The sequence below is a fragment of the Diadema antillarum genome, unplaced genomic scaffold (genome assembly GCF_040938485.1).
Source record: "Diadema antillarum isolate AM-2024a unplaced genomic scaffold, OU_Dant_1.0 scf00000110, whole genome shotgun sequence".
In the NCBI taxonomy this organism is placed as follows: domain Eukaryota; kingdom Metazoa; phylum Echinodermata; class Echinoidea; order Diadematoida; family Diadematidae; genus Diadema; species Diadema antillarum.
The window spans coordinates 903,419-922,955 of NW_027270999.1; the positions used below are offsets into that span (position 1 = coordinate 903,419).

The 19,537-nt window shown below is 36.9% G+C and overlaps 1 protein-coding gene across 1 annotated transcript in view; it reads right to left on the bottom strand.

The window, feature by feature from the left end:
- Nucleotides 1–19,537, bottom strand: part of LOC139719421 (small subunit processome component 20 homolog) — a 111,844-nt gene that overhangs the window by 55,074 nt on the left and 37,233 nt on the right. Inside the window, exons 4-9 of the mRNA XM_071630837.1 lie at nucleotides 18,694–18,826; nucleotides 14,915–15,103; nucleotides 9,043–9,187; nucleotides 8,469–8,546; nucleotides 3,202–3,375; nucleotides 1,128–1,286 (exon numbers count right to left, since the gene is read on the bottom strand). Coding sequence (XP_071486938.1) covers nucleotides 1,128–1,286; nucleotides 3,202–3,375; nucleotides 8,469–8,546; nucleotides 9,043–9,187; nucleotides 14,915–15,103; nucleotides 18,694–18,826 — 878 coding nt within the window. The remainder of the gene's footprint in view (nucleotides 1–1,127; nucleotides 1,287–3,201; nucleotides 3,376–8,468; nucleotides 8,547–9,042; nucleotides 9,188–14,914; nucleotides 15,104–18,693; nucleotides 18,827–19,537) is intronic.

The window sequence follows — 19,537 nt, forward strand, 5'->3', positions numbered from 1 at the left end:
GAACAATGAAATTTTTATCAAATCAGAGATACAAGGAAAATGTGGATGTTAAACAGCTGTCATGAAACAGTGACAAAATTCACAACAAAAGAAGTTATCATCTCATATCAAACTCTGTATTCATATCTATCAAAGCTAAATAGTTTTTCATTTTTGGAAATCTTTACGACTAAAGAATAATTTGGGAGAGATGGTGTATTTTCATTTGTGTTTCCGGAGGAACAAGACAGCTTATGGTCAAGTTATGGCTATGGTCAAGTTATGGTCAAGGGAATATAGCACGTCATATGAATTGTACTCATGACTGTGGATGATGTCAAAGTTTTGTTAAAGGGATAGTACAGTATTGGTGGAGGTGAGAATTGGGCTTTTAACTTTTTGCGAGATACCAAGAAAACACTTATGATATAGTACAGAGCATACCATTTTAAGAGGAATTCAAAGTTTATTTGATGAAAAACAGGTTTGGAATGACTGAAACATCCAAAAACAAAGTAAAACAAAGTGATAGTAATAAAATGTGGGTCCAACACTTTCTTACAATTGCTCATTTTGGGATATCTCAGCCATTTCATCAAATAAACGTTGAATTCCTCATAGAATTACATGTTCTTTCATATTTCAGAAGAGGTTTCTCATTATCTCACCAAAAAATGTTATAAATCTGAAATTAGGTCTCAATCAAAACTGTACGATCCCTTTAATACATGGTAATGTTGAGCTTCTTCTACTCTAGTTTCGGTCCGCAAGTAGTTAAACTTTCCTTGCTTTGTTTCAATGATTTACTTTTGTTTATCTTAAGTTTGAGGAGGTAGTGCCTCTCTACCATGCTGTGATGGATGGAGTCGCCTAATTTGTGATAAGCCACTTTTGATTGGGTGAAGGTCTAAGTGCTCAAAAGTTACCTCAAGGTAAATAACACAGGATATTCCGATTCAACAGCTCAGAATTGCAGCTTTACGGACAGGCAACAAAACAGAAACAGTATAAAAATCTAAATGTAATGCTTGACAGTTATGATGCAATTCTCTGGATTCCTTGTATCTCCCACAGCATATCTTTTGCCAGTGTCTTTGTTAAATCACTCCTTCTAGTACTATACCACAGTGTTTTCACAGCCTCCTCACCTCACACAGTTTCCTAGGCTCCAAGACAAGGTGGCCGCTACCCCACTGCACCATTTGCTGGAGAAGGATGACAAGTCGACTCAGCTGACCAATGACACCGTCCTTGGTTGGACCACTCGACATGTTTTCCAGCTTTCTCTCTAGGAATGCGACTTCTTCCTAGAAATCACAAAAAAGTCAGAATTTTACAGATGAGTTAACAGGAGTTAGGCATCCCTTTCATACCCAAGCTGGTTAAGACTCGCATGGTCACTTAACAGAACTCTCATTTTAACCCGTTGGAGATGTGTCCAGAGTATACTCGGGCAGGTGTCTATGGGAAATGCGTGTTGTAGCAAAATCAAACCGTCCTCAATGGGTTAAAAAAAAAGAAACAAAGGAAACAAATGTAGCGCAATCAAGCTACATGTGGACAATTTCAAATACATCAGTTATAGTTTTTGAGAAGTATTCCCAAATATTGACATCATAGCTTGTGTGCACATAAGTTCCATTGAAAAGATCGCAGAAAGTTTTCTAGGATGGGGGCTGGACCAGAGGTTGGAGATAGCCCCTGTTGTTTTAGTTTCTTTCTTCTTCTTTTTCTTCTTCTTTATTTATTCATTTTTTTTTTTTTTTTTTGGGGGGGGGGGGGGGTCCTTGATTTTTTGTTTACAAGCCAAAAATGTGGAGGGATGCAGTCTCCAATCCCCCCCCCCCCCATTCTGTGGCCACTGCATTTTTTTTTGTTGATAATTCTTTATTTGAATCGTCATTAGGACAAAAGGTTAAAGTTAACATGTTACTTGACACACAAACACAATCACACACACACACACACACACACACATTGAAAAAGAAAGAAAACAAAAAGGGGCCCAGCCACAGCAAAGAATGTACTGCGAAGCCCATGTAACTAGCTGCTTGCAGTGCACTGAAAATTCTGATTTCTGATAAATTCTGGGGACAACAAATATAAGCAGTGCACAGATTTAGTTACACTAGCTTAACTTTAACCTTTTGTCTTTGATCCCCTACAGAAAAGTCCTAATGACAATGGTAGTACCTGGTAACAGTTGTCTAATGATTTTGCAATTCAAAAAATATCTATTCATAAGTTATATTCTTTATCAAAACTGAAACTTTCATGTGCAAAAATATTTGGCATTTGACATTTGTACTTCTATGTGTATAACGAATCTATGAAGATGACTTACATTCATTCAGTTTATTGGTCAGTCAAGCACACATCCTAGTTTCCACTCGCATCAAAATCTTATCTAGCAATGCTATAATTTTAGTATCGGAGCAGTTAGTTTTAACTTTTTCAGACTTGCACTGTACAAGATAGGGAGGAATAACTGAATTGTCTGAACTCATAATCGATTCTCTGGGTTTACTTCAATAATTTCACGTTACAGTGTATACATACCTAACCCATTTTACTCAAAGTATTCCTGTCACCACATTTTGCCTTGTAATCCCTCATAAGCTTCCTTTCTTTGAAGCCATCTTATAGTGTGTGTTCTGTTTGTCTAGTAATACAGCTGCATCTCATAAGTGTTTACTCATCTGCTGTAGTTGCAATGCTATGCAAATATGGTCTGCTGTGTGAGTCAGGGATAGGATTACATCATACACGGCGCTCCTTTAACACAAATGTCACGACTACTGTATACACAAACTCTGCATCATTCCACACTATATAATAATGTTGATGCCAATAAATCATGTTCTTTCAGACACAATGTCTCAGTGAAACACGATTCAGTTTAGGCAAATTAGTAATATACTAACATTGTCTTCTTTTATTTCCATTCCTGCAAACAACAGAATATGACAGATGGATGGTTAATACAAATTAAATTATCAATGCAGAAATTCAACAAATAGAACAAGTTACACTCCACTTAACATTAGAAGAAGAATGTCACATTGAAACCTACATCATAAATCGGAACAACTATCACATTACAAGAAGGGCTGAACCCAACACGAACAGAGACATATTTGCAGTCAACTGTCAAATGCTTTTGACTAATGTCTACATGTGTCCAAAAGATGTCATACCAACAACAACAACAAAAAAGCTCACCAGGAAAGTGTGCCATATAATGTTAGAGTGTTCCCTTTGTAGGTAGCCACAGAGACACAGGATGGTCTCCTGAAAGGAGTCTAAAACCAGCTCCCATTGCAGAATGGTGGGTACATCCTTACACTCCTCATGGCGCGGACATGGGCCTAGTCGTGACAGCAGCACTGGTAATATCTATATGAAACAAAAACAACAAAGAGACACACTTTGGGGAGTGAGACAAGTGTTTTGAGATTCCCTCCTAGAAATCTCTTCACAAATGTTTTTCATCGCATGAACTGAGAGAGAAAAGTGCTCACAAAGAGTCATAGTAGTATAGAATCAATATCTATTATCATTCATTGCAGACATAAAGCTGAATTAAAAGTCATTTAACAGATGAAACATAAAAAAAAAACCAGTATATTGTCGCTGGGGCGACAAGACCTCATATCTACAAAATGTCAAATGTTCAGGAGAGCAAAAAAACATGGCAGCCAAAGCACTGTAGCGAATGGGAGAGCCTTTCCTTTGACATGCCGTGGTGGCTTCATTTTTGGGGTAAGACAGTTAGGATTTGGACACGACATCACGTAACCAATTATCTGATCGCAAGTCAAATAAAGTCATTTTTACCAAAATTTGAGATACAAGGTCTTGTCACCCCAGCGACGTGATTCAAATAGATACAGAGCCTAGTGTGGGGAGATCATTCACAAAAACAATCATGGATGCTTAAAGATGCCAGCCACACAGCATGTTCCATATACGCAAGTCATAGATGATAGGGAAATTTTGCGAATGCTGACTTATTCCTACACATTACCTACAAGTTGAAATACGTCAAGATGATGTATAGGGTACAACCTGAAGCTAAATTTTCAGTTAACATTGACAAATGTATGTACTGTGAATACCTGTATTATGATATCTGTGAAGAAAAAAAGAATGAAACATTTGACACATGCCCTATAGCGGTCAATATTGAATCAAAATTGGGTCAAAAAATACATATTCTAAAACAGCAGATAGAATGCATGCCGTATCAAGTCATTAATGACAATGTAATGTCAATTGCTTTTCGACCATCTTTTGGTACACAATGTAAGTCAACATATTTATTGCCGTACTTGTGTTCTGCAGTTTCATTTTACTCATTTTACTTGTTCTCTGGCTCATTCTCCCGGCCCATCATGAAGACATAAAGAAATTCTAGTCACATTGTGTGGTAGATTATAATATTAGACCTTCTTTGAGTTGCAGACTATTTTGTTATCGAACATAGAAATTGAATAAGATTGTCTAGATCATCCCCATCCCTTGGGCCTATGACACTACCCTGAACTTTGTGGGGTCAGATTGAGATTGATTTCTACTGCAAAGTATCCATACAATACTTCAAGATTTTGCTCCTCACTTCTATGAGTTTTTCCTCTATAAGAGCTCCTTCAGCTTTTCTTATTACCAGTACATCTCATCTTATTCCTTCTCCCTTCCCTTTTCTTTCAACTTTTTGATTCCCACACACATATTATCATCATCACCACTGGTGATGGTGATATTCATCTTTCTTCTCCCAGTTCATTTATTCATTGATAACATTCTTTGTTATCAATCATGACCTGAAAAATTACTACCGAAATATAAACTATGTACACAAACCTGCTCTGGCATATTCTTCACATTTTGTTTGCAACTGTTGAAAAGTCAGTTCAAACAATCATGTACATCCAATTATTTTAGTTAGGTAACCACTATATTTTCATATCCCTCTGTTTCACAGGATCTTTTAATCAAACAAATGGAACTGTTTTGTTTTCCTTGTATTTCCATACTGCATATAAAAATAAACATAAGCACACACACCCTTGACTTATTTTGATTAAGTTGTACTTGGAAATTGTATTCTCACAGCTCTATGGGGAGGTGAGTCAGAGTTAGAGTAAAATTTGCGAGTGGGCATGGGGTGTAAGGTTGGGAAAACAGAGTGATTGTTCCTTTAGAAAAAAAAAAACATCAATATGACTGGCAGGTTTCACTAGAATAATATGTAGTCATTGCCAGTTGCCTGTTACCCCAGTAACCCTCCTGGCTCAAGCCAGGCCCGAGCTAAGTTGTAAAATTTTGAGTTTATGAATGGGTCGGGCCAAAGTGGCCTGCACCAGGTGGGGACTATTTTAGCGCTGCTGCAGCCTAGCACCAGGCACGGGCCAGGCTTGGGCCTGGCATCGATCGAAGTGTTTATGAACGATAGCTGCGCCATGCTCTGGCCAAAATTCCTTGCACGGTCAAAGGTCGCAATCACCTGGCCGTGCCTCCGCCGGAGCGCGCATTCAGTTACAATGGTAGTTATCCTTTATGTGGCCGAGTTCGTGACTGGGTCATTGTAGCATGGCTCTGCTGTAGTTACATGTATTGAAAGCAATATTTACTGCTTGGCACGGGCCAATTTAGCTCCGCCCAGGAGCTGGCCAAAAATGCGTTACTGAAAGGGGTATGAGATAGCTAAAATGTACATTGACATAAAGAAGATCTCAAGTTATTGCAAACATATGGTACTTTTCTAAACTAATCCAGAGGTCTCGGGCTCAAATCCTGAGGGAATCCCATTTTCTTTGCTTAATCTTCAAAAAAGAGAAAAAGAAAGAAAGAAGCGAAATCAAGTGGAATACTGATCTGCGTGACTCGACTCACCGTTGATGGTTTGTCACAATTGATGATTCATCTCATACACACAGCTAATCATAAAGCCATGTGTTTGTGTTAAAGGCATACATAGGCATACAGGGATATGAGTACACTCAAATGCCAGTACCTTGAATTAACCTGACAACACAGCTTCATGCCAGACAAAGAACTCTGTGAACAACAGAACTAGTCAAGTGTTGGTTCCCTTTGTGCTATAGTCATCATCATGGTTTCCTCACATCAAGTATGAATTACACAGTTTTAGGTCTACCAACAGCTGGTGTATGGCAAATGCCATAATTCAAAGTATTTACAATCATACAGCATTCTTGCCATTGGCATTCAGGAAATATATCCCAAATATACACATGGTAACCGATCATAATATCAAATTTATTGGTTGTACAGCAGACTCCTTACAAAGTCCTTTATACACTTTTGTGTTGACTATACATGAAAATCAATGAGGACAAAACAGTGTCATATTCATACATGTGACAGTATCAATCACAAACCTGTATTTGTACTTGCTACAACATACTTGTGAATACTGTATAAGATGTCTTACATTGTACATTATCTCCATACATGAGGATACTTCTGGTGGCTGCTTATTTGATTTTTTATTATCTGTACTACACATATGATTTTGTATCTATATGTGCATGTACTGTGATGTGTTTCATCTAAATTTTATATTTTAAGCAACTTAAGCCAAATTAAAGGTCATGTTTACCTTTGGAAACAGTAATAATAAAAAAAAAATTCAAGATATGACATTTAGTGCATATGTGTAGGTTTGCTGTACCATAAAACATCCTTTCATATAAAATTTTCACAATAAAGCCTAGAATAAAAGGAGATACAATCAATCTGTATTTTTCTCAACAAACCGTAACTGTAGACAGTTTAGTCTGGAAACATTCTTATATAACTATTGCTTACATTTGGTATATTTAACAATACTTAACATCGATTTTATGGATTTAAATTTTTACAATGGTTGTTTCTATCCCTAACTCACATTTTAGAACTATTTTAAAGCACTAATGCTGGGTTTTTGTTTCATCTTCAAATGGTAAAGTATGCCTTTAAGTCTGTATGAACTGAAACAACCTATACCATTACTCATTAAAAGAACATGATGCAGGGTTCCTGCACCTTTTACAAAAATAAATTCCATGATTTTTCCATGACTTTTCAATGCAAAATTTATGATATCATTATCAAGGACTCTTTTTCATACAGTAACTTCATGAAAACCTATGTGGTTAACTAGCATTATATGAATGCAGTGGCGGATCCAGAGGGGCGCGCAATCGACGCATGCCCCCCTCCTTTATTATTTTTTTTAACAAAAGAAATAAAAAGAAAAAAAAAATGAAATGAAACCGGAGGTGGCACCAGAAACATTAGTTACGCTCCCCCCCCCCCCCTTTTTTCAGAATTCCTGGATCTGCCCCTGGAATGGAAATGACTATTAGATAAATGGTGTCCGTGTAAAGTGTCAATCTGCATAACACACCAACACTGTACGTGGCGGACATGTTTGTCCGATTTTATTCAATGAAATGTTTTCCTTAAAAACAAAGTAACACTGAAAAAAAAGGAGAGCACTCACAGGCCAAAATATACAAATTCATCAATTTCCATGACTTTTCCATGATATGTATGCAATTCTGATTTTTCATGACTTTTCCAGGCCTGGAAAAACATTTTCAAAATTCCATGATTTTTCCAGGCTTTCTCTGACCGCAGGAACTCTGATGAAGGCTTCGATCCCCAGGGTTAGTTTCTCTCGACTGATAGATTGCCTCTCTGCATGGTATAGGACAGTGTACTCAAAACTTTTGACACTATCACCATGGCTTTTGCATGTCTACACTATGTCAAGTGCAGTAAGTTGACTTCCACTTTGGAATATGAATCGAATGCATGATGCAAACTCAAAGTGAAACAGTGACTGGAGCCCAGAGCCAGTGAGAAAGGACATTACCATTCATGAGACTAATGTTTGTATCTACTCAGAAAGTAGCTTCTAACAACTGTTACTTGGCAAGTCTCTGATTGGGTAGAGCTCATTTTATGCACATAAGATTGGAATCTTCTAGGTTCAGGAGCCTTTCACCATTCTACTATAATAATTTTCTGTAAATCATTATCTCACTTCTGTCACCACTAATGTCTGTGCAAATAAAGGCACCAACTTTTTCATGGTCTTTCCACTGAGTATCGATTAACTACACAAAGTTGGTGAATAGCAAAGCAATCAAATGATTATAATCTTCATATAATCATCATCATTATCATCATCATTTTCATCATCATTTTCATCATAATCATCATTATCATCACCATCATCACCATCATCACTATCATCATCATCATCATCATCATCATCATCATCATCATCATCATCATCATCATCATCATCATCACGATTCTTGTAAGGGATGCTTGACCTTTGTCATGGTATCCAGGAAATAAAGATAAAACTACATCCTTGCAAAAAAAGTGACATCTTACTCTCCAAGAGGTATTTGTAATTAGAGGTATCATCAAGGGTTATAGTTTAAAAAGAACAGTAGGGGATTTCTTACCTTACTGGCATATGAGTGCACCTGGTGTCGTACCCCTTTCAGCATATCAAAGAAGAGTCTTCCTAGGCCTCTGGCTTTCTATTACAGAAACAGATATTACAATAACCACAATTACATTCCACAGAATCATGCTCTCTGTATCAGAAGATGTTTTGTTAACTTAATGCCAGGCCATCTAAAGTGGTCACTGCTTGCTTGTCTCCTTGGTGTTTTTTTTTTAATCATATAATATATCTTTCAGTACTTTTTACTCTCTTTTTTTTTACTTTAAAAAAAGGGAATAATTGCAGGCACAAATCCAAGAAACAAGAGCAGGAATTACATCATCTCTTCTGATTAGCAAGTGTAATTGTTTCATGCTGTTTCGTGAAAATTTTCATGGATATTAAACAGGAGCTGAATTGAAATGGAAATATTCTGTCAAGAGTCAGGACATGCTCAAGAAAGTCTAACTTGTAAATGGAATGGAGGTTTGTTTTGTTTTGTTTTTTCTTTCTGTGTTGAGTATGGAAATGGTGCAAGACACATTTATTCATTGAAGTACTACACTTAGCATAAAAAGATTCTAACTTGCCTCTGGATTCTCTTCAAGGCTTCCTAACATGGCATCAAAGAGTTGGCCATGACCTTTCACCTTTCTCATGAGGAATGCAAAACTCTCTGCTGCAAACTGTCTTATGTGAGGCCTCTGGTCTTCAGAGAGAAGTGGTGAATACATGCTGAACACAAAAATAAGACACTCATTTGTAAAAATCAACACAAACACAAACACACATTTGCAAAAGTAAGAGAAATTTGTTTTTTAAGTGAAGGGTACATTCAAGTATAATGAGTTACAACAAAGGGATTTAATTGCCCATGGCAACTACTACAGAGAATAACTGCAGAAGCTGATATTTTTGTGAATTCTGTCAATCACTGTTAATTACTGTTGGGCCGTGAATTTAACAACACACGGATATATTGCTACACGAGGCACTAGCGGAATAAACAGACAAGCATTAGTGCACTTATAACAGCCTCAGTGTCAAATCACAAAAACAACATCTAACGAAAATGTCTGTGACCTTCTCATACATGAAAATAATAACTTTTATAGTGCCATATTTGCCAGCAATAAGACTCCATTAATTTCAATAGAAACTCAGGGCGAGACCTATATGCCAGGTCAGGTAAATTATTGTCTTTCCAGCTCAAAGAATCACCAGTCTATTAAAAACAACACACATATTCATGACAACAGGGACTTTGCAATGTGCCAATAGCAGGGCAATATCAGCCACTGAATCATCTATCTTTAACACAGATAATGGCTGCAGCCACAGGTACAAAATAAGAGGATGACGATCTCGCTCTAAATCTGAACATTTTTTGCAAGCATTTACATGCTCAGAAAAAGCGCTAGAGCAATCGTGCTCCCAATCTCAAGATTTTTAGCGAGTCTTTTTATCAAAAAATAATGGAGAAAAATTATGAAGTTTTCATCAGAAAAAAAAATCCCTCTGAGTTTGTTTGTCTGTGTTTTTTCACTGTTAAAGTAGGGATTAATCTGGTGGTATGGCCTCATCACCAGCTGTGAATATGGTATCATATTAATGGCAACTTCAATTATATTCATTGTCAAAGAATAAGAATTCCTGAGGAATACCCTGTTTGCCAGGGTATATAAGGACGTGCTGTCGGATAAGTCGCGTCCCAACATTGCACACAAAATAAAGAAGATGGGACTTTCTTCTGATCAAAACTTTCATCACTTTTTAAAATTTTGATTACAAACTTAATTACAACATGTATTTCTTCATGTATTGGTGTCACAAATGTACACACTAGTAGTTATGTACGTATGATGTACTGTATGTATGGCTATTTTAATGTATATGTACACAGGTTGACCAGATTAATGGAGAACATTCTATGTGGTATAGATATAGTACACACAGGCTGACCAGATAAGTGGAGAATTTTCTAGGTGGTATACAATGTAGCTATACAGTACATGCATGTAACAGGAAATACATTATAGCTCACTCAATCTAGAATGATTTCACCCATTCCAGAATGTTCTGGGAAGTGCTTACATGTTTGGCTGAGGGAGGCACTGTCCCTGTAGCCCAATGTGATTGGTAGTTAATTTTGGCAATGATGTTATGCAGTGAGTCATCCAGGATTCCTGGAACTTGGACTAGCTAGTAGGTTGGAGAGAGTTATAGAATGTGCTAGAAGGGGGTGAATGGATAGTATATAAGCCAGAGAAATTCTGCAGTAGGCAGAGTACCCAACACCTCTGCTCTGAGAGTTACGTCACTTCTGGCTCTGAAGCGACTTGTTATAGTCAGTCCTGTGTTACCTGCTGACCTGTTATGTTTGTGGAGATAAGGCCTGGGAGACATTTTGCCTGCAGAGAATGAATTTGCCTACATTGGAGATAGACTCCATATTTTTCTGTCAGTGGACATTGCTACGGCAAAGCTGTGATGGGCTGGATTCTTAGCTGAACATTATTAAGTGAATCATTATTCAACGCATCAACTGGACGTGGTCGTCATAACGTTTGGACTCTGCACGTTTCGCCGTGAACATATATCGTGGATTTTACCCCGGATCTATACCGTGGACTATCGTAACCTGCGCCTCTGGAGTTACGTCGGAGGAATCATTCATCGGTGCGTCAAGGAGCATTCGTCTGTGCATCGAACATCGTATCTGGACACTTTCAAAGGATTACTTAATACGTGTAAGTGATTCCACTACCGATTTATAACTGTTTCTATTGATCATTGTTGTACTGATATGACGCCGATTACCAGTCTGTACCCTCAATATCACTGTTAATAAACCGCCTGAACATCAGTTGATTGTTTCTTTTGTGCGATCATTCTCAGAGTGATTTTGGTCGTAACATTGGTATGTTCTTTAGCAGTGTTCGTGGTTGTTTAATTGTAATTTTTACAGAAACTGAATAATGCAAGCTGTGTGTCTGGATTTTGAAGAATATTTAAGCAAGTAATGTGAAGACTAAATGAGCATGTGTGCGCGAAATGTTGTTACAAACTTAAGAACAAAACTCATGAGAAATAGAACACTCAGGCTTCTAATTTCAGTTACACACACTGTATAGCTTGCTACAAAAAAAAGCACAGTATTGCATTGAAGAAAGCACTATCGTGTCATGCATACGGGGTGAGCTGCATGTAATATTGTATTGCAATCACCACAGTATAGCTACGCAAACTCATTCAGCCAAGTTTTGATTTTGTGTTGAAGACTACTCTAATCTCCTCAAAATTGGCAAGGAAACAACTGGGATTAGTACGATGTAGGTACTGACAAAAAGCAAGTTGTCACTTGATTGCAGAACTTTTAGCATTGTCTGTTAGATTGATTCATTCACTGGATGATGTCTAGTTGCTCCTTAGCAAAATGCATAGGAAGTCCCACACATGATTATTACCTCCGCCAAGGGAGGAGGTTATGTTTTCGTTACCGTTGGTTTGTTGGTTTGTTTGTTTGTCCGAGCGCAAAATAACTCAAAAAAGTAGTAAACAAATTTGGATGAAATTTACAGGAAAGGTTGAGAATGACAGAAGTAACAAATGACTAAATTTTGGTAGTGATCTGAGAATTTTTGGGGAATTTATAAAGGATTTTTGATATTTTGACAGGTAGGGTAAATGAACTTGGGAGTTCAAGCTGCGCATTTTTGAGGTTTCACTAAAGTGTGTGCTCCACTTTCTGCTAGGGCGAGGCGCACCGCGCAGCTGAGGGTTTATGACGTAACAAAGGCTTCTATATTGGGAAATCGGGCGATTTTTCAGCATGAATACCTATGGGTGGAAATCGATCTCTATGGAAGAGCCCAAAGAGCTTTTCCCCAGTGGTGGAGAGGAGAAAAATCTCTTTGGGAAGAGAAAGATCATTGGTGGAAAGTAGCTGTTTGGCAGAGGTCTGTGTTCTCAGAGTGCTTTTCTAGTTATGTATCTTGGTTAAGCAGGTGATTCACAAAGTTGGAAAGACCATGACTATTTGGTTGTTCTGGCATATATAAGCCACACTCGAAGTTCACTACTAGAGTTGAAATAATTGCTGGCAAACATGGCATTTTTAAAGTGTCTAGATGTCTTAATGATTTTCATATACACTTTCACATATCAATGGAAGAAAATGGAGTTCTAACCAATCATCAAAAAATACTTTACACTTTATCTACAGGCTTCCAAACTTAACTTTGAGAAAGAAAAAGGGTGACATTGTGGGAAAGTACACACATGCATGGACACGCACACATACACAAATACTCAAATCAACCATGTTGACCTAAGAGGTTGTTTGGAGTCTTATACTTTCAAGAAGACTCAACCCACTGGAAATCCATTTGAGTTCTTGTAAGTTTTTGTATTGCAGGATCACATACACAAGTGTGTATAGTGAGAACAGAAATGAACTCGAAATGTCGCTTGGTATGCCTCCGCCATAATGCATGATTCTCCTAATAGGTCTATAGTACATGTAGACAATGTGTGATTACATTTTCACAAAACTGGCAGAATACTAAAATGACATGTTTGTCACAATTGTGTTTGATATTCACCTATCTTTACCTAGGTTTAATTGGATGAATAGGAGAGCATGTATTCGGGGATTTAAGGACTTTAACATGACTTTGACCCTTTCATAAGTTTATGCATTGAGTAATTTTCAATGTATGGAGAAAAAGTGCAATTTCTGTATTTAATAATAAATTGTTACCATTTTCATCTGGCCTTTGACTCTAAAATTCATAGGAGAATCACTGTCAGGCAGAACATGCATCAAATTTATAAATATGTCCTAAGTTTCAAGATATGTAACTTGAGCCACTTCCAAGATATGGAGGAAGAAGTAAGTTCAGCACTTTCACTTGATCTTTGACCTTTTGACTTTTTGGCAAAAAAAAAAAAAAAAAACCCTTCCCAGAGAATCTCTACTGGGTTATAAATGCATACAATAAGTTTACAAAAATAATAATCCTGCTGGCATTGCATAACTATGAGGGAAATAGTAAAATTTTGAAGTGCTGCCCTTGACCTTTGACCCCATGAACCTCAAATTCCCTAGATAATCACTGCCAGTCAGTACATGCATATCACTATGTTCCATGAAGATACCTTGAACAATTTCCACGATACAGAGAAAAAAGTGAAATTTTAACATTTTACTTGACCTTTGACATTTGACCTCATGACCCCAAACTTTCACCAGAGAATCTTAATTGGGTAATACATGTATACACTAAGTTTCAAGAAAATATCTTCAGGCATTGCATAGATATGGGGGAAATGGTGAAATTTAAGCATTTGACCTTGACCTTTGCCCTTTGACCTTGAGCATGTGCACCCTAAAGTTGTAGCCAAAACTTCACCCCCTAATACACATACATGCCAAGTTTCATTAGGATACCTCCAAAGATTTTTCAGTTACACTGTCCACAAAATTCATTACGGACGGATGGAAGGACGGACAACCCCAAAACATAATGCATCACTTTGTGGCGGAGGCATAAAAAAGGGTCAAAATCTATGGCATGGGTGAGCCAAGCTCAGAGCAGTCAGACCCATCCAGAATACTACTGTCATTTTTCAAAGGCACTGTTCCCTTGTTAAGGAGCGAGACAGCAATGTTTGTTTAATTTTTGTCACTCGGTGAGAATTCACAGCTCACTGATCCTCGTATAAAATTTGTGCAATCAACTGTTGTCAAGACCTTGGCCCTTTCTCTCAAATTAACAAAGAAGTCAGGAAACAGAACCTGCTCATGCTGACAGTTAGCAAATAAACGAAAATGCAAATAAAACCAGCAAACAATCTTTATCAATCAGCATTCATCAAAATACACGTAGGTATTTCCAATAGCCAAGAATATACAAATACAGTACATGTACTTTGATTACAGGGACTATGCAATGCAAATGCACTTTGACTCATGCTGATTAATGATACCCTCATCACTTACGTGGCCAAAATGAATATCAAAACACATGCCATATATTTCATAATAATTCTGATTTCAATTTTCTTCATATTACTTGGATATGCACATGCACAACACACCCACACCCTTCCCTAAGATTTTGTCAATGGCATCACCTGTCAATGGCATCACCTGTCAATCTAAGTTGCAAAAGTAGTAATATGATAAACAAAAGACACTTTGAAGTACCTTTCCTTAAACTTAGCATGAATTGTATGTTTCCAAGTGACCAAAACAATTACCAAAAGACAGTGCAGGGTAAATTGAAGTACTGTGAAAATGTGTATTATAATTTGCAAATATCATCAGAGCATGGCTAGTTATGATTTTGTTTCTTTCTATCAACTAAATACTTATCCTTAACATGGTTTATATTGTCATATGACATGCATTGAAATCAAACAAAAAGAGGATTGCTATGAATGTTTGTCTGTGCATACCGGTAGACATCATGAATATCTCTAACAAGATATCGCCAAAGAAACTTGAAGAGGTAACAGAGACATTGGAAAGCGCCCTCAATCAGCTCTGCATCTTGGGTGTCAAGAAGCGAAACGACGATATCAAAAAATTCTGGAAAATGAGGGTAGAAATCCATCTGGAGGTCTCGTGCCAGTTGAACCACGAGACTGACAAGAGGTAATACATGAAAAGAGAGAAGGAGAGAGAGAGAAGGAGTAGAACAAGATGGAGGAAGAGTGAGAAGAGAGAAAAAACAAAACATGTGATTGAGCTGGTACGTTGAGAGGGAGCATTTGTTGAGAGGGAGCATATGTTGAACTGGTACGTGAGAGGGAGCATTAGATCCAAAACTCTGTAATTCTGCATCCACCCAGAATACCACTGCTTCAGCAACTTCATTGGACAAAACTTTTGTTAACAATAAATTGAATTTTAAACCTGGTATTTCAATAACAGAATTTACTGATCATTTACCTGCTTTTGTTATAAAAAGTTTTTCTTTCTCTGTATCAGACAATTCTGGACCATCCTTTAAAGGTACGATGCATTACCAATGATATGATAGGGGAAATGATTTTTGCACTAAAGAAGTTGATTTGTCCATTGAAGCAACAAATAATGTGAATAGGCAATACAATTCCTTTGTTTAGCAGTTTGTTGGTTTGTATAACAAACATGTCCTTTAAAAGAAATTAAAGGGACTGTACAGTACTGGTTGAGGTGGGGGTTCATGTTTTGAACATTCCTAAGTGAGATAAAGAGAAGCCTCTTATGAAATATGAAAGAGCATGTAATTTTAAGAAGGATTCAATGTTTATTTGATGAAAATTGGTTTTCAAATGGCTGTTATCCAAAAAAGTGATAATGATAAAAGGCGACAGGCCATGCCTTTTATTAGGATCTCTTTGTTTCACTTTGTTTTTGGATATCTCAGGCATTTCAAAAATGATTTTCATCAAATAAACTTTTGATACCCCTTAAAATTGCATGCTCTTTGACATCTCATAGAGTGGTTTCTGAATATCTCGCTAAACGTTAAAAGCCAAATCCTCACCTCAACCCTTTAAAGTCCTAAGATATAAGAAAATGAGTCTAAAAGGATATAGTTTAAAATAAATCATTTACATAATCCAACTTATTATCATCAAAAAGTATAATATTTAGAAATGTTGTTACCTGCTTATTTAGGAATGCAAAATCTAAGTATTTTCATGAAAACTCCACATGGTGAAGAACATTCCAAGGAAAACATAAGAATTTCAGTATCAATAATTCACTTGGTAAACTAGAAATGTCGCTATAGCGACTGATGCCTCCGCCATAATGCATGATTCTCCCAATAGGCGTATAGTACAATGTCTTCACATGTGTGATCCATGACAGTTTCACATAACTGGCAAAATATTGATATGACAGGTTTGTCAGAAATGACTTGAATATTCACTTTCCTTGAACTGGGTTTGCTATAATTGTCGAAAAGTGCAGGTGCACATATTTGGGGAATTGAGAATTTTTACTTGAATTCTGACAGACCCTTAAGTTTATGCATTGAGTAATTTCCAAGGTATGAAGAAAGAGTTAATTACAGTACAAAATAGATTTTTTTTTTTTTTTTTTTTTGGGGGGGGGGGGGGACGCATGGAAACCTGGCCTTTGACCCTTAACCTCTGACCTTTGACATTCTGGCTGGAAATTTCCTGGAGAATCTCCATTAGGTAATGCATGTATATATTAAGTTTGAAAACTAATAATGCAAGCATTTCATATATTAGTGTATGAGGGAAACAGTAAAATATTGAGGAGTTGACCTTGACCTTTGACCCCATGACTATTGACCTACGACCCCTAAATTCCCTAGATAATCTCTGCCAGTCAGTACATGTGTATGTACCAAGTTCTATGAAGATACATTGAACCATTTGTGAGAAAAGTGATATTACATTTTCACCTAACCTTTGACCTTTTGACCTTTGACCTTATGACATGAAACTCTCTCTGGAGAATCTATATGCAGTAGTACATGTCTGCACCAAGTTTCAAGAAAATACCTTAGGGCATTGCACAGATATTGGGGAAATAGCAACATTTTTAGCATTTGACCTTGACCTTTTGACCTTTGACCTCTTGCCAATGTCACTAAAATCTACTCAACTAATTGTCCCATCATACATCATCCTTGGACCAAGTTTGGTGAAAGCTGCTTCATCCAGTTTTGAGTTATCACGTAAACAGATAAATTTCAGGATTTGACCTTGATCTTTGACCTTTGACCTCAGTCCGATTTCACTAAAAAACTAATCAAGTAATTGTCCCATCATACATCATCCTCTGACAAAGTTTGGTGAAATTTGCTCGATCCAGTCTTGAGTTATCGCGTAAACAGATACAATTTCATGATTTGACCTTGACCTTTGACCTTTGACCTTTGGCGGATTTCACCCAAAATCTAATCAACTAATTGCCCCATCATACTTTATACTTGGACCAAGTTTGGTAGAATTCAAGTCAATATTACTCAAGTTATCGCGTAAACAAAAGCGGACGGACGTACGGACGTACGGACGTACGGACGTACAGACGTACGGACGTACGTACGGACGGACGGACAACCCGAAAACATAATGCCTCCGGCACCACTTCGTGGCGGAGGCATAAAAAAGAAAAGGAAAAGAACAGCACAGACTCAATACGATTGAATGATAAAATAATTACAGATAAATGAAAGATAGCTGATGCTTTAACTGTTTTTTCCACTATTGACACAAAAAACTTAATTATCTAATTAGCAGACAAATGTCAGTGAAAGATGAATTATTTGAATAACCTGGTTATGCTCTCTTTTTGAAATCTTTTAAATCAAAGGAATTTAAGAATTTGTTTTGAAAATTGCAAAAATACAAGTCCAGGATTTGATAAAATTGAATTAAAATTGTGAAGTTATCCCACACATTTCCAATGACCTGTGTAAAATTTTTAATCACAGATGTGAAATGGTGTAGTACCTGATCAATGAGAATAGCACAAATTATACCTGTACACACATACTATTATAGATTGATAAAAGTATCATGATCAATTATTGCCCTATATCTGTACTCTCTATATTCACAAGATAATTGCTAGTTGTATGTGTGATAAGGTTCATGATTTTTTTTTTTTGTTCCAACAGGAACATAAACCTTGCTGTATTTTCTTGAAATCACATTACTTTTATAACAAAACACCTGACATAATTTCTCCAGTCCAAATACATTTTTTCCTTTGTTTTGTATTGTTTATTGATTAATGTTACAACAAAATATCTGATATAAAGAATAAATTGTCTTGGTCCCATGGATCTCATTATAACTGAGTTTCCACTGTATTTGCAGAAGTATAGCATCTTAAAACATTGCTTTTGTACATCCAGTTAAAATCTCTCCTACACACTCTCAATGCCTCTCAGAAAATTATGTCAACACAAGAATCAGAGCAATGAAAAGTGATTCCCCCTCTATATTACCATGATAACATCACACAATACTTAAAGCCTAAGAACTTGCAACTGGGGGCAATTTGGCTGAAAACTAAGAATTTTGATGTTCTAGCACAGACTGCATATAATTTGCAATCTTAATTGCCACATTAGTTACCAAATTTAAAGTCCAAGGATACCATGATAGCACATGATAAAATTGTTTTTTTTTTGTTTTTGGTTGTTGTTGTTTTTTATAAGCACTGAAAGACCTCACTTTGAAATGTTAGCACAAATACTCACTCCATGAGAGGGAGGTAAGCCATACTGTTTGAGACTCTCAGGTGGTTCTTCAGTGCTCCAACTATCTTGTCCTCAAAATGGACCAGCTGAGCAAAGCTCTGGACCTGGCCCAAGATCTCATGGCTGAAGTTGACTGAATGATGAGGAGAAAGATCAAGAGCAATTCAAACACCCTTCATGGAAGCCAGTGTATTACATACTAAATATATGAGGAATGTTGATATAAAAAGCAACAATGACAACAACTAAATGTATAAGCTAGGGCATGAAAATTGTTACACTTTATTTGCTCATTGGAACATCACTTTCTTAAACATAGGCTGTTGTGATTTTTTTTAATCAACAGGCAGCCTAACACGAACAGGCAATAAATATATTTGTTTAAAAAAAAAAACAAACAAACTTCATGAATCACTTTTGGCGACAATTATCTGTAGGATTAGAAAATATTCAACAGTACCTGAAAAAGTGATAAGTGAAGGCACATACCACCAATGCATACTGGTGCTGCGAGCAAAAGCATGGATGCATTATGGCAAGATTTATTACAATTGCCTTGTGAGGCAAGTGTGCTTTCAGTTTACTTTATATTTAAGCATGATATTTGGTTGCCCTGAATGATTGGACAAGCAGCTTTGCCACGCTGTTCTGATGTACTTAAACAACTTCAATTCATCCTTAGGCTGATTCATTCACCTACATCTGTGAATATCAGTTGCATTGTTAGGCAAGTGCTTTAATGCTGTATTTGCCAAACTTAGAGTTTGGGGACACTTGGCACACAGTTTTCAAGAGAAAGCAGAAAATGTAATAAGTTTATGCACAATGTTCAGACAGCATGCTA